At 40.9% G+C, this 19786-nt stretch overlaps 2 protein-coding genes across 21 annotated transcripts in view; one reads left to right on the top strand and one right to left on the bottom strand.

Annotated features, from left to right (window-relative positions):
* Positions 1-4565, top strand: part of LOC107970009 (uncharacterized) — a 110585-nt gene extending 106020 nt beyond the window's left edge. Inside the window, exon 5 of one of the 2 annotated variants that reach the window (XR_010156798.1) lies at positions 1785-4137. The gene's annotated coding sequence lies outside the window, so the exon portion shown is untranslated. Of the gene's footprint in view, positions 1-1784 lie in introns of both variants that reach the window. The other variant, XR_001712208.4, reaches the window with a different exon arrangement.
* Positions 1-14506, bottom strand: part of CD46 (CD46 molecule) — a 45238-nt gene extending 30732 nt beyond the window's left edge. For 15 of the 19 annotated variants that reach the window (XR_010156792.1, XM_525047.8, XM_063810088.1 and 12 more), the window contains exons 1-5: positions 12489-14506; positions 7600-7788; positions 7159-7261; positions 5052-5137; positions 3332-3529 (exon numbers count right to left, since the gene is read on the bottom strand). Coding sequence is in view for 18 of the 19 variants with exons in the window: in XM_525047.8 (XP_525047.3) it covers positions 3332-3529; positions 5052-5137; positions 7159-7261; positions 7600-7788; positions 12489-12711 (799 nt within the window). In the remaining variant the exon portion in view is untranslated. The remainder of the gene's footprint in view (positions 1-3331; positions 3530-5051; positions 5138-7158; positions 7262-7599; positions 7789-12488) is intronic. The other 4 variants (XM_063810091.1, XM_063810090.1, XM_054674403.2 and 1 more) reach the window with 1 other exon arrangement.
* Between the last annotated feature and the right edge of the window lie 5280 nt (positions 14507-19786).

A 19786-nucleotide genomic window follows, 5' to 3' on the forward strand; every position in this document is an offset into this window, starting at 1 on the left:
TCCATATCTTCAAGTGAGTTTTGACATTTTGTATCTTTCAAGGAATCTGTCCATTTCAGTTGTCAAATTTGTAGGCATAAAGTTGTTTATAATATTCCCTTGTCATCCTTTAAATGTCTGTAGGATATTTAGTGATATTCTCTTTTTCATTCTTTTGTCTGTTGAATAATTTTGTAAAGTAATCAAGTAAAGTTTACATCACCGATATTAAAGAATGGCCATATGCACAAAAGAATATAAAGCTTTTTGGCTAAGGGATGGGGGGAAGTCAGAAAAAGGATGAGAAACACATACGGGGTGGACGTGAGGAAGGAAAGTGAAAGGTGTAGGCACCCCCACCTCACTTCCTGAGGCAGGGCCGTCAAGGACTCTCAAGATCGAGCGGCCATTAATTACATGGATTCAGATTTCTTTCATTCTAGACTTAAATTTAACCTTAGGTTTTTGCTCCAGCACCAATTTAACAGAGCAACGTAGGCATTTCCAATCCAGCAGCACACGCTGTTTCCAAGCGCATGTGACTGGCGCACCACAGCTCCGTGCACACCCCAGGAGCTCAGTCCGTGCCCAGAGCAGGTGCCTGTGCTGTGGAACCTGACAGGAAGCCTCCCAGAACACCGCCTATCACAAGGCGCCACCTGAGGGGATCTGAGGTCTCTAAAGATCAACTGGTGCCTGTGATTTCCAAAGATTTAACCTTAGCCTTCAATGACATTTACATATAAATTGTCAAATAAAACCCTCCATAATTTACACTTAAGTCTAGGAAGACATGGCACAAATGTTCCAATGACAAAAAAAAAAAAAAAAAAAAGTGTAGCAGCTGTGTGTGTTTTCCCCACTTTGACCAAGCCTCATTGTAACACAGGGCATAAAGGAGAAGGGTTGCACACAAATTTAAAGTATACAAAAAAAAAAAAAAACCAAAAAATCATATGTTAACGCTGTTGACTTGTTAACAATGCAGGGAAACTCACTGGAAAATAAAATCCCTTATTTGAACCTTAAAAGAATGAAATGTACCAACTAAACTGTGTAGGCTCTAATGTAGCAGCACAGAATGTTTCCAGAAAAAAAATACATTGAAAAAAAATAAAAAATATTCAGAGATAAAACCAAAAAGATTAAAAAATATATATCTTAAGAAAATTTATTGCTCAAAACATATGAAACTTAATTCTAAGAAATTCACCTACCTAAATTTAAACAAGATTGCTGCAGTTGCAGCTCGCCGTCCTCCGAGAGACACGAAAAGTGATGAGGGGCGCAGGCCTGTGGGGATGTCAAGACTGGCCCAAGGTCAAAAAGCCTTTGAGGAGAGCCCTAGCTCCCACTGAGACCAGCCTCTGGCCTGCCCTCTGCAGACGGGAAGGAAGGGGATGGGTCTGGGGCTGCAGACCCTGCTGGAATTAGCAGAGGAGCCAGCAAGGCTGGGGGGCTATAGGCTGGCCAGACTCCCTTAGCTGGATCCCGTACTCCATGCCTGGCCAGCACTCCGGGACGCCTGGCTCAGGTCTCCATCAGGATCTCCACTACGTGTTCCTACTTGCCCAGGTCAGAACGCAATTGCAGCTGGAGGTGGGAGGCCGGACGGCAGCAGGCCCAAGCCTCTGAATGCTTTGCAGGGCCACCTCCCATCGTGTGGGTCAGCACCGTGTGTCCAGGTCATCATAGGAACTGACCACATCTGAGGCCAGTTCTTCCATGCAAACTGGGGTTTTTGGTCTTCAGTATTTCAAATATCTCATCTAGCTACTTCTGAACGCCTCCTCTATTTTCCCCAGGGCTGTCCGTCTCCCAGATGCTGCTCTTCAGGGCTCCTGGCGCCAGTGCTGAGGTGACAGAGCAAAGGTCTGAAAACTGGCCCCTTCACGCAGCAGTGTCCAAAGCGGGGGGCATGGCACACCCCCTTTGGCTTCCACATGGCGGGCACAGGCCACCGGCACAGGATCTCTGCAGAAACCAGGCAGTGGAACAACGCCAACCCCACACTCTCGGGTGCCTGTGTGTGCCACGTCTCATCCTGGGCCATCTCCTCTTGGATCTGCCAGGCGTGTTGGCGATGAGGACCCTGCGGCAGTGGTTGGGCTCCACCAGCAAGTGGTAAAGCTGGAACTTCTAAAAGGACAAGTTCGGGAGTGACTGCCCCTGCCGGCTGCAGGAGGGCAGGGTCTTCAAGCTGGCTGGGGTGCCGCGCCTGGCCACCACTTCTTTCATTCTCAGTATTGGTTAATTTGCGTCTTTTTTTGTCAGTCTGGCTACAGGTTTACACACTTTATTGATCTCCAAGTAGCAACTGTTGGTTTCACTGATTTCCTCTATTTTTTTTTTTCTCTTCTCAATTTCATTGATTTTGGCTCTATCTTTATCATTTCCTTACATCTGCTAGTTTGGGATTTAACTTGCTCTTTTTTAGTTTCTTAAGGTGGAAAATTAGATCATTGATTTGAGACTTTTCTTTTTTTCTAACACAAGTATATTATGCTATACATTCCCCTGTAAGCAATGCTTTAGCTGCATCCTACATATTTGGATATTTTGAGATGTTGTGTTTTTATTCAATTCAAAACACTTTCTAATCTCCCTGCTGACTACTTCTTTTATGCATGGGTTATTTAGAAGTGTCCTGTACACTTTCCAATTCTTTGGGGATTGGCTTTGTTATTGATTTCTGCTTTCATTCTATTGTGATAATGCATGTTGAATGATTTCAATTTTTTGAAGTATGTTAAAAGTTGTCTTATTGTCTAGAATATGGTCTACTTGGGAGAATGTTTCATGTGTACTTGGGGAGTATATACTTTTAAATCACTGTTATTCAGTGATTTCTTTCTTTAAATGGGCAAGTCCCCTACATGGTCTTCATACTTTTGGTCACTCCAGAGTGCCTTAAACATTTGGTCTTTAAAAAAAAAAATTTTTTTATCCAGAGTTTATCATTTTTATTTGTGAGACAATTAGTCTGTCACAGTTTACCACTACCATAGCCAGAACTCTTAGATTTCTTGTAATACAAGATGAAACTTTCTTTAAGCCAGTGTGTATTTTTTTTTTTTTTTGGTTCTTTCAAACAAAAACTTCTAACTCATGCAGATACACAGTAGTTCACACTGTATAAAATGAAATGCCAAGAACATGTGGGGGTGAGAAATAGGGAACTCTAGCTAGAACTATTTTTTGACTTGAATTGACCTGAATTAAAATAAATTAGAAACCAATTATACAGGAGGAGGAAGCACATACACCTGCTTTGTTTATCTGTAGATAAAACTATTTACAAAATGTTTCCATAGTATTTACAAATGAAGAAGGAAATAAATTGAAACACTACCTTTACACTCTGGAGCAGCACGACTCCATACTGAATTGTCACCACAATAAATCGTGCTCTCTCCAATAAGTGAAAATGGATCTGGTCCAGGTGCAGGATCACAACTATAAGTTACTGCATCAAGATACTCAAATACTTCTACTTCACTAAAGGTGTGTTTTCCATTTTTTATTTTTGGAGGTGGTGTACACAAAACCTCTTAAAAATGAAGAAAAAGAGGAAAGGAAATGTAAAAGATTAAGACAGCATTAGTAAAATTTCTATGTCTTCAATAAATTTGTCAATATAGGGTTTCTACAAGCTGGTTGTGAATTCAATATGGATTTAAAAGAAGGTTTCTATGAGCAAATATATCATCCCAAATTCAAACCATTAATGTAGTAACTAACTTTCAGAACAAATCTCATTTTCTTAAAGTGTAAATACCTATTGATATGGTTTGGATCTCTGTCCCCACCAAATCTCATGTCAAATTGTAGTCCACAATGTTGGAGGTGGGGCCTGGTGGTAGGTGTTTGAATCATGGGGGTGGATTTCTCATGAATGGTTTAGCACCATCCCCTTGGTGCTGTTCTCATGATACTGAGTTCTTGGGAGATCTGGTTATTTAAAAGTGTGCAACACCTCCCGTCCTCCCCACCTTGCTCCTGCTCCTGCCATGTGAGACACCTTGCTCTCCTTCTGTCTTCCCCAATGATTGTTAAGTTTCCCGAGGCCTACCCAAACCCCCAGCAGATGCCAGCACCATGCTTCCTGTACAGCTTGTAGAAACATGAGCAAATTAAACTTCTTTTCTTTATAAATTACCCAGTCTCGGGTATTTCTTTACAGCAATACGAAAACGGCCTAATACGCCTATATTTGTTTGCAAGGCCGTGCTAAGTTCTGTTCTAGTCATCACAAGAAATGCTGACAATTAATGAGAAAATATGCTTAACTCAGTGCTAGTTAAGAAATCCTTTGCAATTTATAAATATATCCATTTTCTAAATTGGTGATTCACAATACCACCAAAATATTATTGTCTTTTTTCACTCTGATCCTAATAAGAATATAGTGATATTTTTCCAAAGGCTACATATTGTGTGATAACACAACAGGCCAAATACAATCTTGCTTTAAGCCAGATGTTGAAGAGATGTGCAAAAAATGTGAACAATGCCACTATTCTCACTAATTTTATTTTGATTTGGAAAATTATTATTTTTCATAAAAATTATGTTACATATGTTAATTTGTATTGCATTTATTCTTACAAATTAATCAGGCCAGGTGGGGTGGCTCACATTTGTAATCCCAGCACTTGGGAGGCCCACGGGGGCAGACTGCTTGAGCATGGGATTTCAAGACCAGCCTGGGCATCGTGGCAAAACCCCGTCTCTTCAAAAATTACAAAAAGCCAGGCATAGTGCCACATGCCTGAAGCCCCAGCTACTGGAGAGGCTGAGGCTGCAGTGAGCTGAGATTGTGCCACTGCACCTCAGCCTGGGAAATAGCCTGAGACCGTGTCTTAGGAAAAACATAAACAAAACCAAAAAGAATCAATAATTATTTAAAAACCTCTCCGTTTGAATTCCAATATGATAAATACCAATAGATATAACCCACATAAAAGAAATCTCTTTGGGATCTTTGTTAATCTTAAAGTGTAAAGGGTGTAAAGGAGGCAAAAATCTTTGAGGACTACTGGTCTAAATTTAAAGAAAAAGAATTTACTTACTTTCACATATTGGGGGCTTACCGCTCCAAACTGCTACTGATCCTTTAAGTTCACAATATAGAATTTCTTCACCAATTAAGTAATAACTAAATGAGAAAAGAAACGGTTACTGTTTTGTATAGCAATTAATAAGACACACATAATAATGAAGGAATTTTTTATATGGTTTCTTTTCTACACTACAGTAGTTTGAGGGGGTGGTTTCTTAAACAACATACTATATAACGAAAGTGCTAAATAAATCTGCAATTTAATCAAATAGAGTTTCCCCATTTGAATATATATTGGCCAAGAGCAAAGATGTCTAAATAAATCTGCTGTGCCTTTCCACCCAGCCTCTTTGCTGCCTCCTGCAATCACATTACACATTCATTTCTGTGCCTTTTCTCACACCACTTCGCACAGTAAGGACAAGGACTGTGTAGAGAGAACAGGCCCTAGAGCTGGAATGGCTAGATTCAAGTCCCTGCTTCTCAACTTATCTAGTTTCTTGAGCTTGGGTAAGTCACTTAAAGTTCCTTCACTCAGCTTCCTAATTGATTAAAAGGGGATAACAGTACATGGGGTTGTTTAGGGGATTAGATAAGATAGCATTTGGCACATAGATAGTGCTACATGAGTTTTAGCTTCTATTAATATTATTTAGAACAGAGTGTATTTCTAGGAATAGCTCACTGAGTATAAGAATACTTTCATTAAGTATACCCCTATACTCAATGAAATCTTCCCTGATTTAAATTCACAGGAATCTCTCCTCCTTCTGGACTCTTAGAGTAATTATCATGAATAATTCTACTTATTTGGTATTTCTCATTTAGTATTTTGCTTTTATTGCTCTCAATATATATTATTTCTCAATAAGGTTAGAACTTCTTTTAGGAAGGTCGCTGTCTTAAAGTTTTGGTATCCCTCGGTGTGCCTAGCAAGCTCTATGTGTCAACTGAATATTCCAATATTTCTACTTGACCAAATTTTAAAAACTGTCAGTTGCCTTACATAGTCACAGCTGATTTTTCCTCCAAGACTCACTTACTTTTTCTATATTATGGTGTGTTACTGCTATTGTTTGATTCTGGTTTGTCTCTACCAAAACTCATATTGAAATTTAATTGCCAGTGTAACAGCATTGAGAGGTGGTGGGGCCTTTAAGAAATGATTAGGTCATTAAGAGGTATAATGCCTTTCTAGAGGGTCTTCATTAATTCTTGAGGGAATGAGTTCTCATTCTTGTAGGCTTGGATTCATTACCATAAGAGCACGTGTTATAAAGCGAGAACCCCCTCCCTTGTGCTTTGTCTTTTTTGCACATGCTAAATTTCCCTTTCATTTTCCAGCATGTTATGATGCAGCACAAAAGCCCTTGCCAGACACTACTGCCATGCCCTTGAACTCTCCAGCCTCCAGAAATATGAGCCAAATACATTTCTTTTCTTTATAAATGCCTAGCCTCAAGTATTCTGTTATAGCAGAATACTTACATTTACTCTCTAAATGCACAAATTACGTTTACTCTCTAAATGCACATTTATCTTAAATGTCTAGTATCTCCAATATATACGACTTCAAAACCCTACAGAACAAAGGCTATTACCGAGGGCTCAGTACCTGCTCTTGAGATGCTTCACATTGTAGCAGTCTCAAAAATAAGGTTTTTCAACTGAGAGATTTTGATCAACATGATGGCAAAGGCTAACCGCGTCAGTTTTGGTCTGATAACACTTTACAGAGTCATCTGGATACAAGTGTATCTTTAGTTGGCAATTCTATTTCTCATTTTTGTGAGCCCTACTTCAACTCTAAGAGTTGGCAGATTTAAATAGGGGATACTCAGTTGTGAAGGATAAATTCTCATGATTACTACATTCTTAATGCTTACAACAGACTTATTGTCAGAAACAGCAAGTAGTTTTGCTTTCCTTCAATATCAATTACTTTCTATTTACTATATATCTTGCCTATCTCCATAAAACATCCAAGAGTTGTTTGGCTAGAAGTATACCTTGTCACATAGAAAGCAAAATTAAGTTTACAGGAATGCTTAAGAAGAGAAGCAAAACAAAAATAAAATTACTAACACTTCCCTTATTTCCTCTAAGGAGCAACTTACCCCTCATTACAAATAAAGTGCATCTGATAACCAAACTCGTAAGTCCCATTTGCAGGGATTGCTTGGCCATTTAAAGGATCCCGTATATATGGACATGTTTCTCCTAAAAGAAAATAATTTTGAGAGTTTTCAATCCAGTTATAAAACAGATCTGAATCAAAATCAAAATTCTGCAGTGCTCTTTTGAATGGGTGGGAATATAATTTTCATTATTTACTTATTATAAGGGCAAACTTAAGATTCATATTCACCCAGGCAATCTATTGCCAGGAAAATGATTTCTTGGAGATTTTGATTTCTCAAAGCTTGCAAAAATGCATTGTTATCTTGAACCTCATTTTACAAGAAGAAAATCATCATCACCATAGTGGAATATGTACCCCAAAATGTATGCAAATCTCTAGAGCAAGCAGAAAAAAAAAAAGAGGTTTGTTTACTTACTATAACAGGCGTCATCTGAGACAGGTAGCCATGTATGATTCCGATCACAAATAGTATGGGTGGCAAGAGGTGGTATATAGAAGTATCCTTTTTTACACTTATAATCTACTCGTTCACCAATCTCATAGTAGGGTTTTGGTTTACCAATGAGCTCCATAGCTTCAAATGTTGGTGGCTCCTCACAGGCATCTAGGGATAAGAGAATAGGAACATGAAGATGAAGTACTGATATCACTTTCATCAGCCATGGACTGTGGTCTGGCAGCAGGTAGTACAGAAAACACAGAAAGGCCCTTGGCAAGATTTTAAATGACTGTTCCATGCTTTTACCTGAGTGCTCATAGTAGTGGAGGAAATGGGACTTGCATGTTTTAAGTAACATCCTATTAGCTTTTGGTTTGTTTGGGAATAAACATTCGACAATAAACTGAAGAGACAGCATTAATGTCTTTGGTCTTAAAATATATATGGATGCATCTTTCCCCACATTTTTCTAAATTCATTTCAAAAGTAACTTCTCCTCTAAGAAGTCTTCTACAGTATAGAGTACTCTGCTCAGATTGTTCTTCCATAGTTTAAAACACTAACTTATAACAGCTTGTCACTTCAGGCTGTCTTCTCTTAAAAGGCAAATTCCTGGGGGTCAAGAACCATGTTCTTCTTTTTCTACTATACTCACCTTGTGGGTGCTCAAGAAATGCTGACACTGACAAACTCTATCTGCAAATAAGTATTCAAGAAATTGTCTGCTACCGTGCCTGGGAAAATCAAAACAACCCTAGTTTGGATTCATGTTGTGCTAAGTCAAACAAAAGGCTCAAGTTGCCCTAAAAGGACAGGTAATAACGTGAAAGTCTGAATTTATGATGGTGAGTGTTTATTCCTGATGAGTCTGTTGCTTTTCAGAATTACTCACCCTGTGATTTAATCCTCTTCCTTCTTTCTTGCCTCCTTTGCCCTACTCTGCCACACTGAATAGCTTGGCAGTCCAGTAGTGTCACATCTTGGTGCCTTTGCTCACCTTGCTGCCTCTGCTCTGAATACCCTTCCTCCCTGGCCGGTAGCTACAACTCCTGCTCAACTCTTGTCTTCCTTAATCCACCCATCATCTCCTTCAGGAAGCATTTTCTGCCTCCCCCTGGGAAGCAGTGATCAGTCACCTTCCCCTGGACTCTCCCCTGCATGGATCTCTCAGGTAACTATCACATGCTTTTGTGTTTAATAGTTAACAAGGCCGACTCCATTCATCCATGTGGCCACAACACCCAGCACAATATGTCACTCAGAGTAGCTAGTCAAAAAAAATTTGGTATTCAAAGTCCACTGCTGTCAAACACAAAACAATGTGAAGAATATATTGTAATCAATTTCATATTGAAAATAATCATTCTACAGCACAATGGAGAAAGAAGATTAGGCCATTTCTTGTGCTGCCTATCTCCCAGTCTTCTGGTATCCTGGCAGGTGACCAGATATGGACTGCTCTCTTTGCATTGTAGTATGCCCAGTAAGGAAACTGAGACGCTACTGTGTAAGTGCTTACTGATCTTGGCTTCTTTCATTGGAAATAAGGAAAACACCTAAAACAGGCAGAAGAGACCACGCACAACAGGAGATTGCGGGTTTTGTCCAAAAAAGCAGCTCCTCTTCTGGAGGAATGAGACTGGCCTGAAATTTGATACATGTTTCCTTCAACTATCTGGAACCATTTGGCAACTACCTTTGAGAGGGCAGGTCTCCCATGCACAGCACTGTCTGCTTACGAAACCTTCTCCTTGTGAGAGTGAGTTGCTCCAAAAATTGAATGTTTATTTTAATTCATGTATTCTCTCTGCCTAGCATTGTGACTTCTCATTTTTACTTTCTCTAGGTTTCATACCTGTCTTGATTTACCCTTATGAACCTCAAACTTAACCTTGTTTTTCCTTCTCTTCATCCTTAGTTTTGTTATTTTCCATGTTGCACCCTATTCATTTCATAATTCTATGTTCCTCTACTTCAAATCGCTTTCATTATCTTCTTCAGCTTCCTATTTTGTTTCTTTTTTTGTTTGTTTGTGTGTGTATGTGTGTGTGTTTTGTTTTGTTTTGAGACAGGGTCTCTCGCTCTGTTATCCAAGCTGGAGTATGATCAGGGCTCACTGCAGCCTTGACCATGGAGGGTCTCCAGTGATCCTTCTCCTTCAGTCTCCCAAGTAGCTAGGACCACAGGCGTGCAACATCACACCTGGCTAATTTTTTTTTTTTTACATGTTTTGTATAGGTGAGGTCTGCTTATGCTGTCCAGGCTGAACTTCTAGCACTAAGCCTATTCTAAACATTAATCTTAAAAGAAAAAAAAAAAAAAGTCCTTTTGTTTTCTTCTTATCACCACTGCTCCCTACTCCCATTACCCTCCTTCAAAATGAACGTTTTAATGATCAGTGAGATGCAAGACTGAAGTACTGGAAGCCCTGCAGAGTCAACAAATAGGGGAGACAGATCCTTTCTGGCTCTCAGCTGCCGCTGCCCTAGCTTTTTAGGTACCGCAGAAAGATCATCCTGAGCATAGCTCTTTAAAGAACCTTCCTCTTGGAGGCAGGAGGAACTTTTTCCTAGGCTCTAAGCCCCAGCCAAATAGTATATTTCATTTTCTGGTATTTAACAGATACAGAGGTAAACAAATCGGGCTTTTGGAACCACAAGTGCGACAAGACAGACAGGATCCCTGCATTCTGAGAGGGTGAGACAAAGAACAGAAAAGGTCACTTTAAAAGGGTGATTACAAGTGAAGAGGGACTTGAACTGGGTTGTATGTGTTCAACCTGAGATGGGGGGGTCGCGAGGTGGGGTGATCAGAGAAGGTCTCTGAGGGTGTAACATTCCAGCTGAGTTTGCAGAAGAGCGAGACTGTTTCTGCAGCAGGTCAGGAGGAGAATGTTCCTGGGCTGAGGGAACAGCAAACACAGATGCCCCAAAGTCTGTTTGATGAGCAGAGAAGCCTTCCCTCTCTCCAATCATTTGTTAAATGCTGTCAGATTTATATCTGAAAATTATACTGCTTGCCTCCAGAGCACTTCCCTTGGTTCATAATTTATTTGTCACTATTATGTTTTGGATTTTAATGTCTGCCAATCCCAATACATTTTAGCAAATAATTTATTGGTTATCTACTGTGTTCCCAGCACTGAGCACTTATCATTGAGCAAAACAAAGTCCCTGCTTATCTTCCTGCATGAACGTGTGTGTAAACAAATAGTGAAAAAAGGATCGAGAAAATAGGAATGGTTTGTTATTGCCTACCAGTGTAATAGCACCAGACATACAAGACCCATATTCGTTGAATGAATGCTCCTAAGGAAAAAAATGCAACGTAGAAACTATACATGTTATTGGATCCTAAATATAATTTGGACATAGATACACATGACGCGCACATGAAGTCAGAAACAAATATACCAAAATATTAAAAATAGTTGTTTTTTGATTCTGTTCGTGTCGCACAATAAGCATGTATTTCTTAGCGGGTTTTTCTTGTTTGTTTGTTTTGTTTTGACAGGGTCTCACTCTGTCATCCAGGCTGGAGTGCAGTGGCATGATCACAGCTCACTGCAGCCTTCACCTCCTGGGCTCAAGTGAATCTCCTACCTCGGCCCCCAGAGTAGCTGGGACGACGGGCATACACCACCATGCCCAGCTAATTTTTGTATTTTTTGTAGAGACAAGGTTTTGCCATGTTGCCCAGGTTGATCTTGAACTCCTGGGCACAGGCAATCACCCCGCCTGGGCCTCCCAAAGTGCTGGGATCACAGGCGTGAGCCACTGTGCCTGGCCTAGCATGCATTTTTAAAAGTATTGATTCCATTCAATGAAACACAAAATAAATTTAGTGAGATAGGCCTTAAGCTTTAGCTTATGAGCTGTAGGGGAAAACAAGATTAACATTATCTGCCTTCCTTTGTTAGGATACTAATTTCTCACTAGGTTTGGCTACCATTGTTTTTTAGGTTGCTTCACATCTCTCAAATATGACTCAAACTAATGAAAAGAAGGAAAACAATGTCAAAAAGCCATTAGGCAATGGAATCAGATACTATCTATATTGGTTGGGAACAGGAAGAAGACTCGATGGCCCACCCACCCCCCAAAAAAGCAGCCATTTACAAACTAATAGGAGCTCAGGTAACACGGAGACTGTTCACAGAAGGCACAAAAAGCATGGCGCGCCCTTACCACCTCTCTAACCCCAGGCACTGAGAGCCTGCTCTCACTCAACATGCCCTCCCTAGCCCCAGAGTCCGCGCTCACTCCATTCAAAGCAAACAGTGAGCTGCCTTGCCCACAGTGAACTCCGCACACAGGCCACTTGCGCGCAGCACGCTCCCAGCAACACCTGGCCAGGCCCCTGCTCGCCCAGCCCAGCACATGGGGCACAGCAGACGCACTGCAACCCTTACCGCGGGTACTGTCCAAGCCCTAATGAACACCCCACTCACCAAGGCACCAAGGGAACACAGGGCAAACTCTCACCACGGACACAGCACCGGCCCTAGCAACACTCCCACGCACTTGTGCACTCCAGAGCAAGCCCTCACCTAGGGCGCCCAGTCCGCGCTCCCCTGGCCGACTGGCTCAATCCCGAAAACACGATTCACGCTTTTTTTAGCGACGCAGCCAGATCCTGCGTAAATGCCGGCCGCGCACAAGACGCCACCAAACAAGCTTCACCTCGGGCTCTGCGTGGTCCCCGCATTCCCCGCCACATACCCCCGGGATCTGAGCACTGCACCCCTCAGAGAACCCTGTCCCCAAACAGGCACGGCCTGCTGTGAGCCCCGCCCCGCGACTCTTGCCCGACTGAGGAGAGCTCTAGTCTCGCCGCGGACGCGCGAACCCGCCCCGGGGTCCTACCGGAGAAGGAGGACAGCAGCAACACCATGGCCGCCAGAAGCAACCCAGGAAAGCGCCAGGAAGGAAAGGGACACTCGCGGCGGCCGGGAGACTCCATGCGCGGCGCGGAAGACGCCGTTATTTTTCCGGAGGAAAGCAGAGAAACTGAGAGCCAGTTTCCCGAGCAGGGAAGTCCCTTCTGGGTCCAGCTATGGAACGCAACAATCCCCAACTCACAAAGCATCCAGTGCTGCAGGACAGGTGGGCGTGGCCCGAGCCGCGCCCGGGGCGGAAGTGCGTCGAGTCACCAGGGCGGCTGGGGCCAATCGGCGGGCCGCGAGGCGGAGCCTCGGCGCTCATGGGCAGCACTTGGCCTTCGAGGGGACAGGGGGAGGCCCTGGCGGAACCTAACAGAACAGGTTCCCCGAGGCCGCCTTTTTTCTTGCTAAACCCTTGGGCTACCATCCCGGAAGCCTGAGGCGTTCCTGCGGGAAAGGACTGGCTCGCCGTCATATTTGTGACCCAGGCAGGGTGGAAAGAAAACTAAGCTGCTTTGGTAATAGTTTCCGGGAATTCGGGAATCAAGAATAAAGCACTTCGACCTAAAAATAGAGATCCAGAGTCTAGACAGGGGGTCACCGTGGGCTAGCACCCCTCAGGGTTAGTTTTATCCTGGGGCACTGCAGGCTGTCAGGACTGCCTGGGCCCTTACTTGGTATTTGGCATTAGTCAGGCACTATTGGGAACAATATTTGAGTTTTTTTCTTGCTTGAATGTCTGCTACTGGATCGTCTCGGGGCCGTCTTGTTTTCACAATCTCAAAGGTTTGGCTTCTGCACTCCCAGCCCCTAAGGTAATTTGCCCTTTGCTCCCCTCCCTGGAGGGGACCCTTCCGAATCTAATTTATTAAGCAACACCAGGCCATTAGAATATTGAGACTCTATGGGGCCCTTGCCCTTGAGCAACTAAATTTTTTATTGAAGACGAAATATACATGCATGAACAATGTAAGGACAAGGGTATCCTAAGTGCCAAATTCCTGGAAGCAATAAATGCAGGAGGATTCGGATGGGTAGAAATTGTTAGGTGAAGAGTGGATAAGGGGGAGAACTTTTCTGGTGAAACAATCTGAGGAACAATACTGGAAAATTAAGAATGAGCAGGATTGATTTGTAGGATTGTGAGTAAACCGGAATGACCGGTAAAAGGAAAAGGACATGACTGACATTAAAAGAGCAAACAAAGAGTTGACATTTCTTCCCCTCAGATTGGCAAAGAATTAAAACGTCAGCCAATGTGAGTGAACGTGTTGCAGGGGGACCAGCACTCTGTAACATAACTTTTCAGTATGTTAAAAGTCTTGAAGTGGACATGACTTGTGTTAGGCTCTCAGTTCCCAGAGAAATCATCAGAGCTGTGATCAAAGCTCTGATGTGATCAAAACTCTGATGTGATTAATTTTTGAAAAAATGTAAACCCTAAGTGTCTAGCAAAAGTAATAAGGAATTTCTGGCAGTTACCTTTGTGTGATGGAATTCTATGCAGCAAATATTGCAAAAGAATACCAAATATGAGAAACTATGATATCACTGTAAGTAGAAAAAGCAGAGTCCAAATTGGCATGTGCCTTTTGGCAGTCCTTTTATTAAAACAAAAGTACTATATTGATATGTATAAAAAGAAACTAGGAATACAGCAAAATTAACAATGGTTGATAAGATTACAGATATTTCACTTTCCTTATGCTTTTCAGTTTTCTATGTTGACCTTATGTTACATTTAGAATAAAGTAAAGAAAATGTATTTAAAAAATCAAGCCTATATATCAAGGGCTGTTTTGTTCATAGAATTATGGGAGCAGAACTTGTATTACACAGGGTTAACCTATGAGAGGATGGTGAGGAACTGGATGCTCAGTGTATAAACCTAAAATGGGTCTTATAGAATTATAGAGTTTAAGTGTATTTAACACAGTTTTATAACCGAGATGTACTGAAGAATTTCTGGGTTCACCAAACCATGGAATTTCCTCTTCCTGTCCGACCAACAAAAATTTTTAAATTCTTGGCAGAGATTATAAGACATTAAGTGTGGAGGTGGTATATCAGATAAACATCTTAGTATCTTGGATTATAAAATTCAACACTCCATGACAGCAATTAAAGCGGGTATAATTAAAGAGATGGTAAATAGGAAACTCAATGTGGGAAAATTATTATTTCTGTTAATATATGGTGTCAAAGAGTGATATAACAGATATGTTCTGTGGCTCAAAGCCAGCCTTCATTTGTGAAAGTGGATAGTCTATTTACTGTTCTCAGCAACAATAAATATTAAAAATTCTCCATCCATTTTCAGGCTTGGAAGAAAAATGTCTTTTTTTCTCATGAGAAATTTTATTATAAACTATAGAAGAAAAATAGTGCTAATGTTTGATCGCCTAGTTTCGGGTGTCAAATTGGATTCAAAGATTGGTATTTTGTTGAAATTTTCTTTCAATCAGTAAAATTTCTGTCCCTGAGTTAATCAAGCCATTCTTAACATACTCGAAGACTTTCACATTAAATATTTAAAACTTATTTTTATTTGATTCAACAGAGGCTTCATTTGAATGGCTGAGCCTTGTTCTCTACTTTTTGGATAAGTTTCGTGAGTCAGGGATAGCATTTTCTCATATCTACAGTGCCAAAATCTATAGTAGGTGTACAATGAATAACTGGTAAATATTGGATGAAATAAATGGTTCTTGTGGTCAAGTGCATTTAACATGTCTCTGCCAGTTCTCCCCCAGCATGAATTTACCAAATGCCCACAAAGTTCTGAGAGATTTTGATTTAAATAATTTTAACCCTAGGAAACAAATCAAGATCGGTCTGTAAAAGGGATGAGCTACAACTGTCTGCACAGCAAACTTTCCTAAATCAGGTGTTGCAAGCTTACTTGTGAAGTGGAGCTGTGGTCTATCCCTTAGCCTTGAGATCATTTTAGTGACTGAGTTCAAAGGGAGGGTGTCGACAGTGAACTTCCTGAGGCCTTAACAGGGGTAGAACTTGAAGCCAAAGCTTTGAATGAAGTGGATTTAGGAGATTAAACACTAATGTTTCCTCCAACTCCCCCTAAAGATTTTGCCAAACTGCCAAAGAGAAGAAAAGGAGAGAATGAGGATGTGTGTGTTTGTAGACCAGGTTTAGAACTATGGAATCTCCTTTTAGGGGCTTATGAAGGGCAGTGTGGGTGGAGGCTGGTGTGCAGGGATGTCATTAAACTGTGGCCAACTCTTTTAAAGTTTGATGTTAGATGGTTCTTTGCCTCCTAAATTAGTATACTGTATTTGCATTATGCTTTTCAGGAGCAGGTGTAGTAGCATGAATGGGCCTCTATTTGCATCTACTAAGCACCTGCCAGCCAACTGACCTTTATGGTTAGCTGTGTCTGATCCTCTTTCCTGTTACTATCAAGAGCATTTTTGTGGCATTACATATCAACACAGGGATTAGGAGAACAATCAGGTACAGAAAGAAGTGCATTTCTCAGAAGGAATGGATAGTATTTTGTTTCCTCTTGGCTTTTGAAGGCTTTTAAAACGTAAGTATGTTAGAAACTATATTCCATAAGTAGATTTGCAAAATAAAAGTATTTTACTCCTTTCTCATTGTAATGGTAGAGACAGAAAATTTCATTTAAGCCTCATAAACTTTACACACTTAGTGTGCCAAAACAGCAAACAAAACAAAGAATGTTAGGACTAGGAATAGCTTCAGAGAGCAATTGGTGTCCAGCCCCTGCTGATAGGGCTCCGATGTGTGAAGGAACACCAGGTTCTTCATCTCGCATTGAATTGGAAAAAAACGAGATGGGCACACGTGGAGTGGTTTTAAGGAGTGGAGAGTTTAGTAGGCAAAAAAGAAGGGAGAAGAAAGAAGGAAGAAGCTCCCCTGTACAGAGACAGAGATGGGGGCTCCAAAGCTTGAGAGTGGAGACCTCAAGTGGGGCAGAAACCAGCCAGGTATACATAGGCTGGAGGAGGCGGTGCCTGATTTGCATAGGGCTCAGCGGATTGGTTTCAGTAGGCATGTCATTCACATAGCCCGGGAAAAAACTGGCCTTGCCACCCTAGTCTATTAATATGCAAATGCAGGGCACCATGATGTTCTACCCCTGTGGGGATAGGTGGGGCCATGTTGCCAGGCACATGTCAGCGCAAGGGCAAGAGGACAACCATGGGAATCATCATGTTGGGTGGACCCAATTTCTAATGGCCGGTATCTGCATACCTAAGGTTGCCTGCCTGGCTCTAAGGGCCTGGGCTTTCCTTCTTGACAAGAAACTTTTCTGGAGCTGCTTTAAAAGAAATGAAAACTTTCCAAGGACCGCTTTTCCTCTCTATCTGCCTAAAATAAGTTCTTAATAACTCCTATCACATTCCCCCCAGCCCCCCATGGAGACAACCTAATTGCTGTTAGGGGGTTATTGGGTGACGACTTTTTCTGGCTACTTCCTGCTGAAAATGGACGTTGAATGGGGAACAGCAGCTAGGGCTCTTCCTGGGGTCTGTCTAAGGGTTCTTGGAAATAGGGCGTGTCCACGCGTGATCCAGTTTATAACATCCATTTGGAATTTGGTTGCTTCTAGAGGAGAAGAAACTATTTGAGTTACAGTATTGAGTATACAGGGTTCAAGTATTAATACAAGACATATAAGCAAGAGAGGGCTTAATAAAGGGTTTAACCAATTCCATAAAGAAGACTGTAATTCATTAAAGAGGGACTGTAGCCACCCGGGGCTAAAGCCTGCATTTTTCCTGAGCTTGTTAATGATTTTGATTTGATCTTTAAGTAACTGTAGATTTTCCTGTACTTTAGTAGAGGTATTAATCCAGAAGCAGCATGTTTTATTTAAAAGTGCATCACTAATCCCAATAAAAAGTCCTAGCAGACTCAGTAAAACTTTGATGCTTCCTTTTTGTCAGTAACTATTATCCCTCCTATAAGGATAATAATTAAGCAACATATACAGCAATGGAAACTTTCTGTCCAATATTTCAGTTAGAAGGTGCTACCATGTATAACCCTATCACAAACAGTAGAGTGAGTATAGCAATTCCCACAAGTGTGGTGTAGTAGATAATTTCCATCTAAAATTTTACTTTCTGAGATACACAATTTCCCTTTGGGATTTATGAAGTTCATTGGTTTTATTTCCCCAAAAAAGGAAACCTCCAGTTTATGGGCACCCTACTCACTTTCATTACCTGGCAGAATTTGCAGGATAATTGCCCAGAACTAGCATATTGATCCAGATTTTTACATTACCCATCCTTTTTTGTTTCTTCCAAGCTGCAGGAGATCACTTGATTTACAGGAATAAGCAGGGTTAGTTTAAAATGTAGGCAAAAAACTTAAAAACAATTAATGAAACTAGGATTTAATGACAAATGTATGATAAGCTTTGGAGCACAATTTCTCTCTCCAGTCCTCATTTTTGGTAAAAACAAATTATGTTAGGACCGTGTGTGTTGTTCGTAGAATAAACTTTAGTCTTATACTTGGCCTGATTATTTGCATAAAGTGCAGCAAGAATGGTTATTTCTACATAGGCCTTTTGGATTGGTTTTGATGAAACTCTGTTCCATAAGGACTTCCAGATAAGACTTTCAGAGCCAAGTCCACCATGGGTTTGTATCCACAAATACCTGTGAGTTGGGTGATCCTCACCTCTTGAGATCCCAAGATAAACTCAGAGCTCCCAGACCTGTTAGAAAGTGACATTCTTTACTGACCACAGGTTAGGAACCATGTGCAGGGACTGTGTGTAGACAAGGTATGAGGCCAGTTCTCCCCAAGGGCCTTTCATTGGCTCTGCATGTCAAGCTTGATTCCTTAAAGGGGAACACATCCTTTCAGTCAAAGCCTTGGTAAAATAACCAGTTTTCCCAATTGTGTCCTGTTGCCAAAAAACAAAAAACAAACAAAAAGGATTCTTATTGCACTGATGCAAACAACTATATTGCCATAAGTTAAGAGTACTCACAGACAGATAGTCTCCAAATTCCGGAGGAACCAGGCAGAGAAAAATAAACATGCTCCAAATTTTGTTCACAGTAGTAAAACTTACTCAATTATTAAAGGCCATAAATAGCTTAAAATAAGTTTCCTTGACTCTGAAAAACAAAACAAGGATCAGCAATATTCCAAGCAAAAGTTAAAAATTTTGCTTTAACTTTCTGAATACAGTCCCTTTAGTTAACTCTTGTTTTGCTTGATATCTGCGAATATGTCAGTTTTTTATGAGTCCCGTACGTCCTTTCTCTATTCCAGTGTTACAGTGTTCAAAGCTATTAAAGCTATTAGAAACCTGCATTTGAGAACACCTGTTAAAGTCCTTAATATAGCTTGGTTATGAACCGTTTTTTGAGAAGGAATAAAGCAAGACAACAATTGTCTGTGAATGGCAAAATTTCCATGATAGTTACAGTTAAAAACACGACTGAAAAAGAAGTTTGTTTATCTCCATGGCTACCAATAATTTTACCCTTAATTATGACTGATAGCATATACTTAGACATTAGAATTTTGGAAATCCTATATAATTTTGGAACGTATATTATTCATCAAAATATGCTTAAAAGAAGATTGGACATCATTTTGGCAATCTCATGTGACTAAACTTGTCAAATAATCCTGTTTACCTCTTTTCTGAATGTTTCAGGGGCCCTCTGAACGATCCAAAAACCCAGCCCTCAGGAAGGAAAATTTTGAAACTTGAAGTTTGATTTTGAGATGACTGTTAAATGTTAGAGGTTTTGAACACATGATGTTATGAAATAGAATTCCAGATTGCCATAAATTATTTTGCCAAAATGATGACTCAAAAGGCAAAAACGTTTCATTAGCCTTTACTATGACATGGAAATCCTGTTCAAAGACAAATTTTACCCTTGCATTAGTTTGTTAATGTTAACCCCAATCTGTTTAAATGAAACCTTATAGATTATTCCATCTAATCTTAACCAATTTGACCATGAGGTAAAAGCTTTACAAACCTTTTATAACTCTTTTACTAAAGGGCAGATTAGTGTTTGAAGACCTCCTTGCTATACTTCTATTTCAATGCTCAATTTATGAAAAGACCATATAGATACTATGGGAGAAGACAGTGTAGTGCTTCTATCATGTATTTTATTGCAAGGCACCCCAAAGCCAATCGGCTTATTTTGTAATTAGCCCATCCCCCATGGGAGTCTCATCTCTTAGTTGGGGGTGGGGTGGAGTGGGGATGTTTCCATATCTTTCAGGTGGCCAAGAGCATGCTTCTCTGAT

The sequence above is a fragment of the Pan troglodytes genome, chromosome 1, assembly GCF_028858775.2.
Source record: "Pan troglodytes isolate AG18354 chromosome 1, NHGRI_mPanTro3-v2.0_pri, whole genome shotgun sequence".
Classification (NCBI taxonomy): Eukaryota; Metazoa; Chordata; class Mammalia; order Primates; family Hominidae; genus Pan; species Pan troglodytes.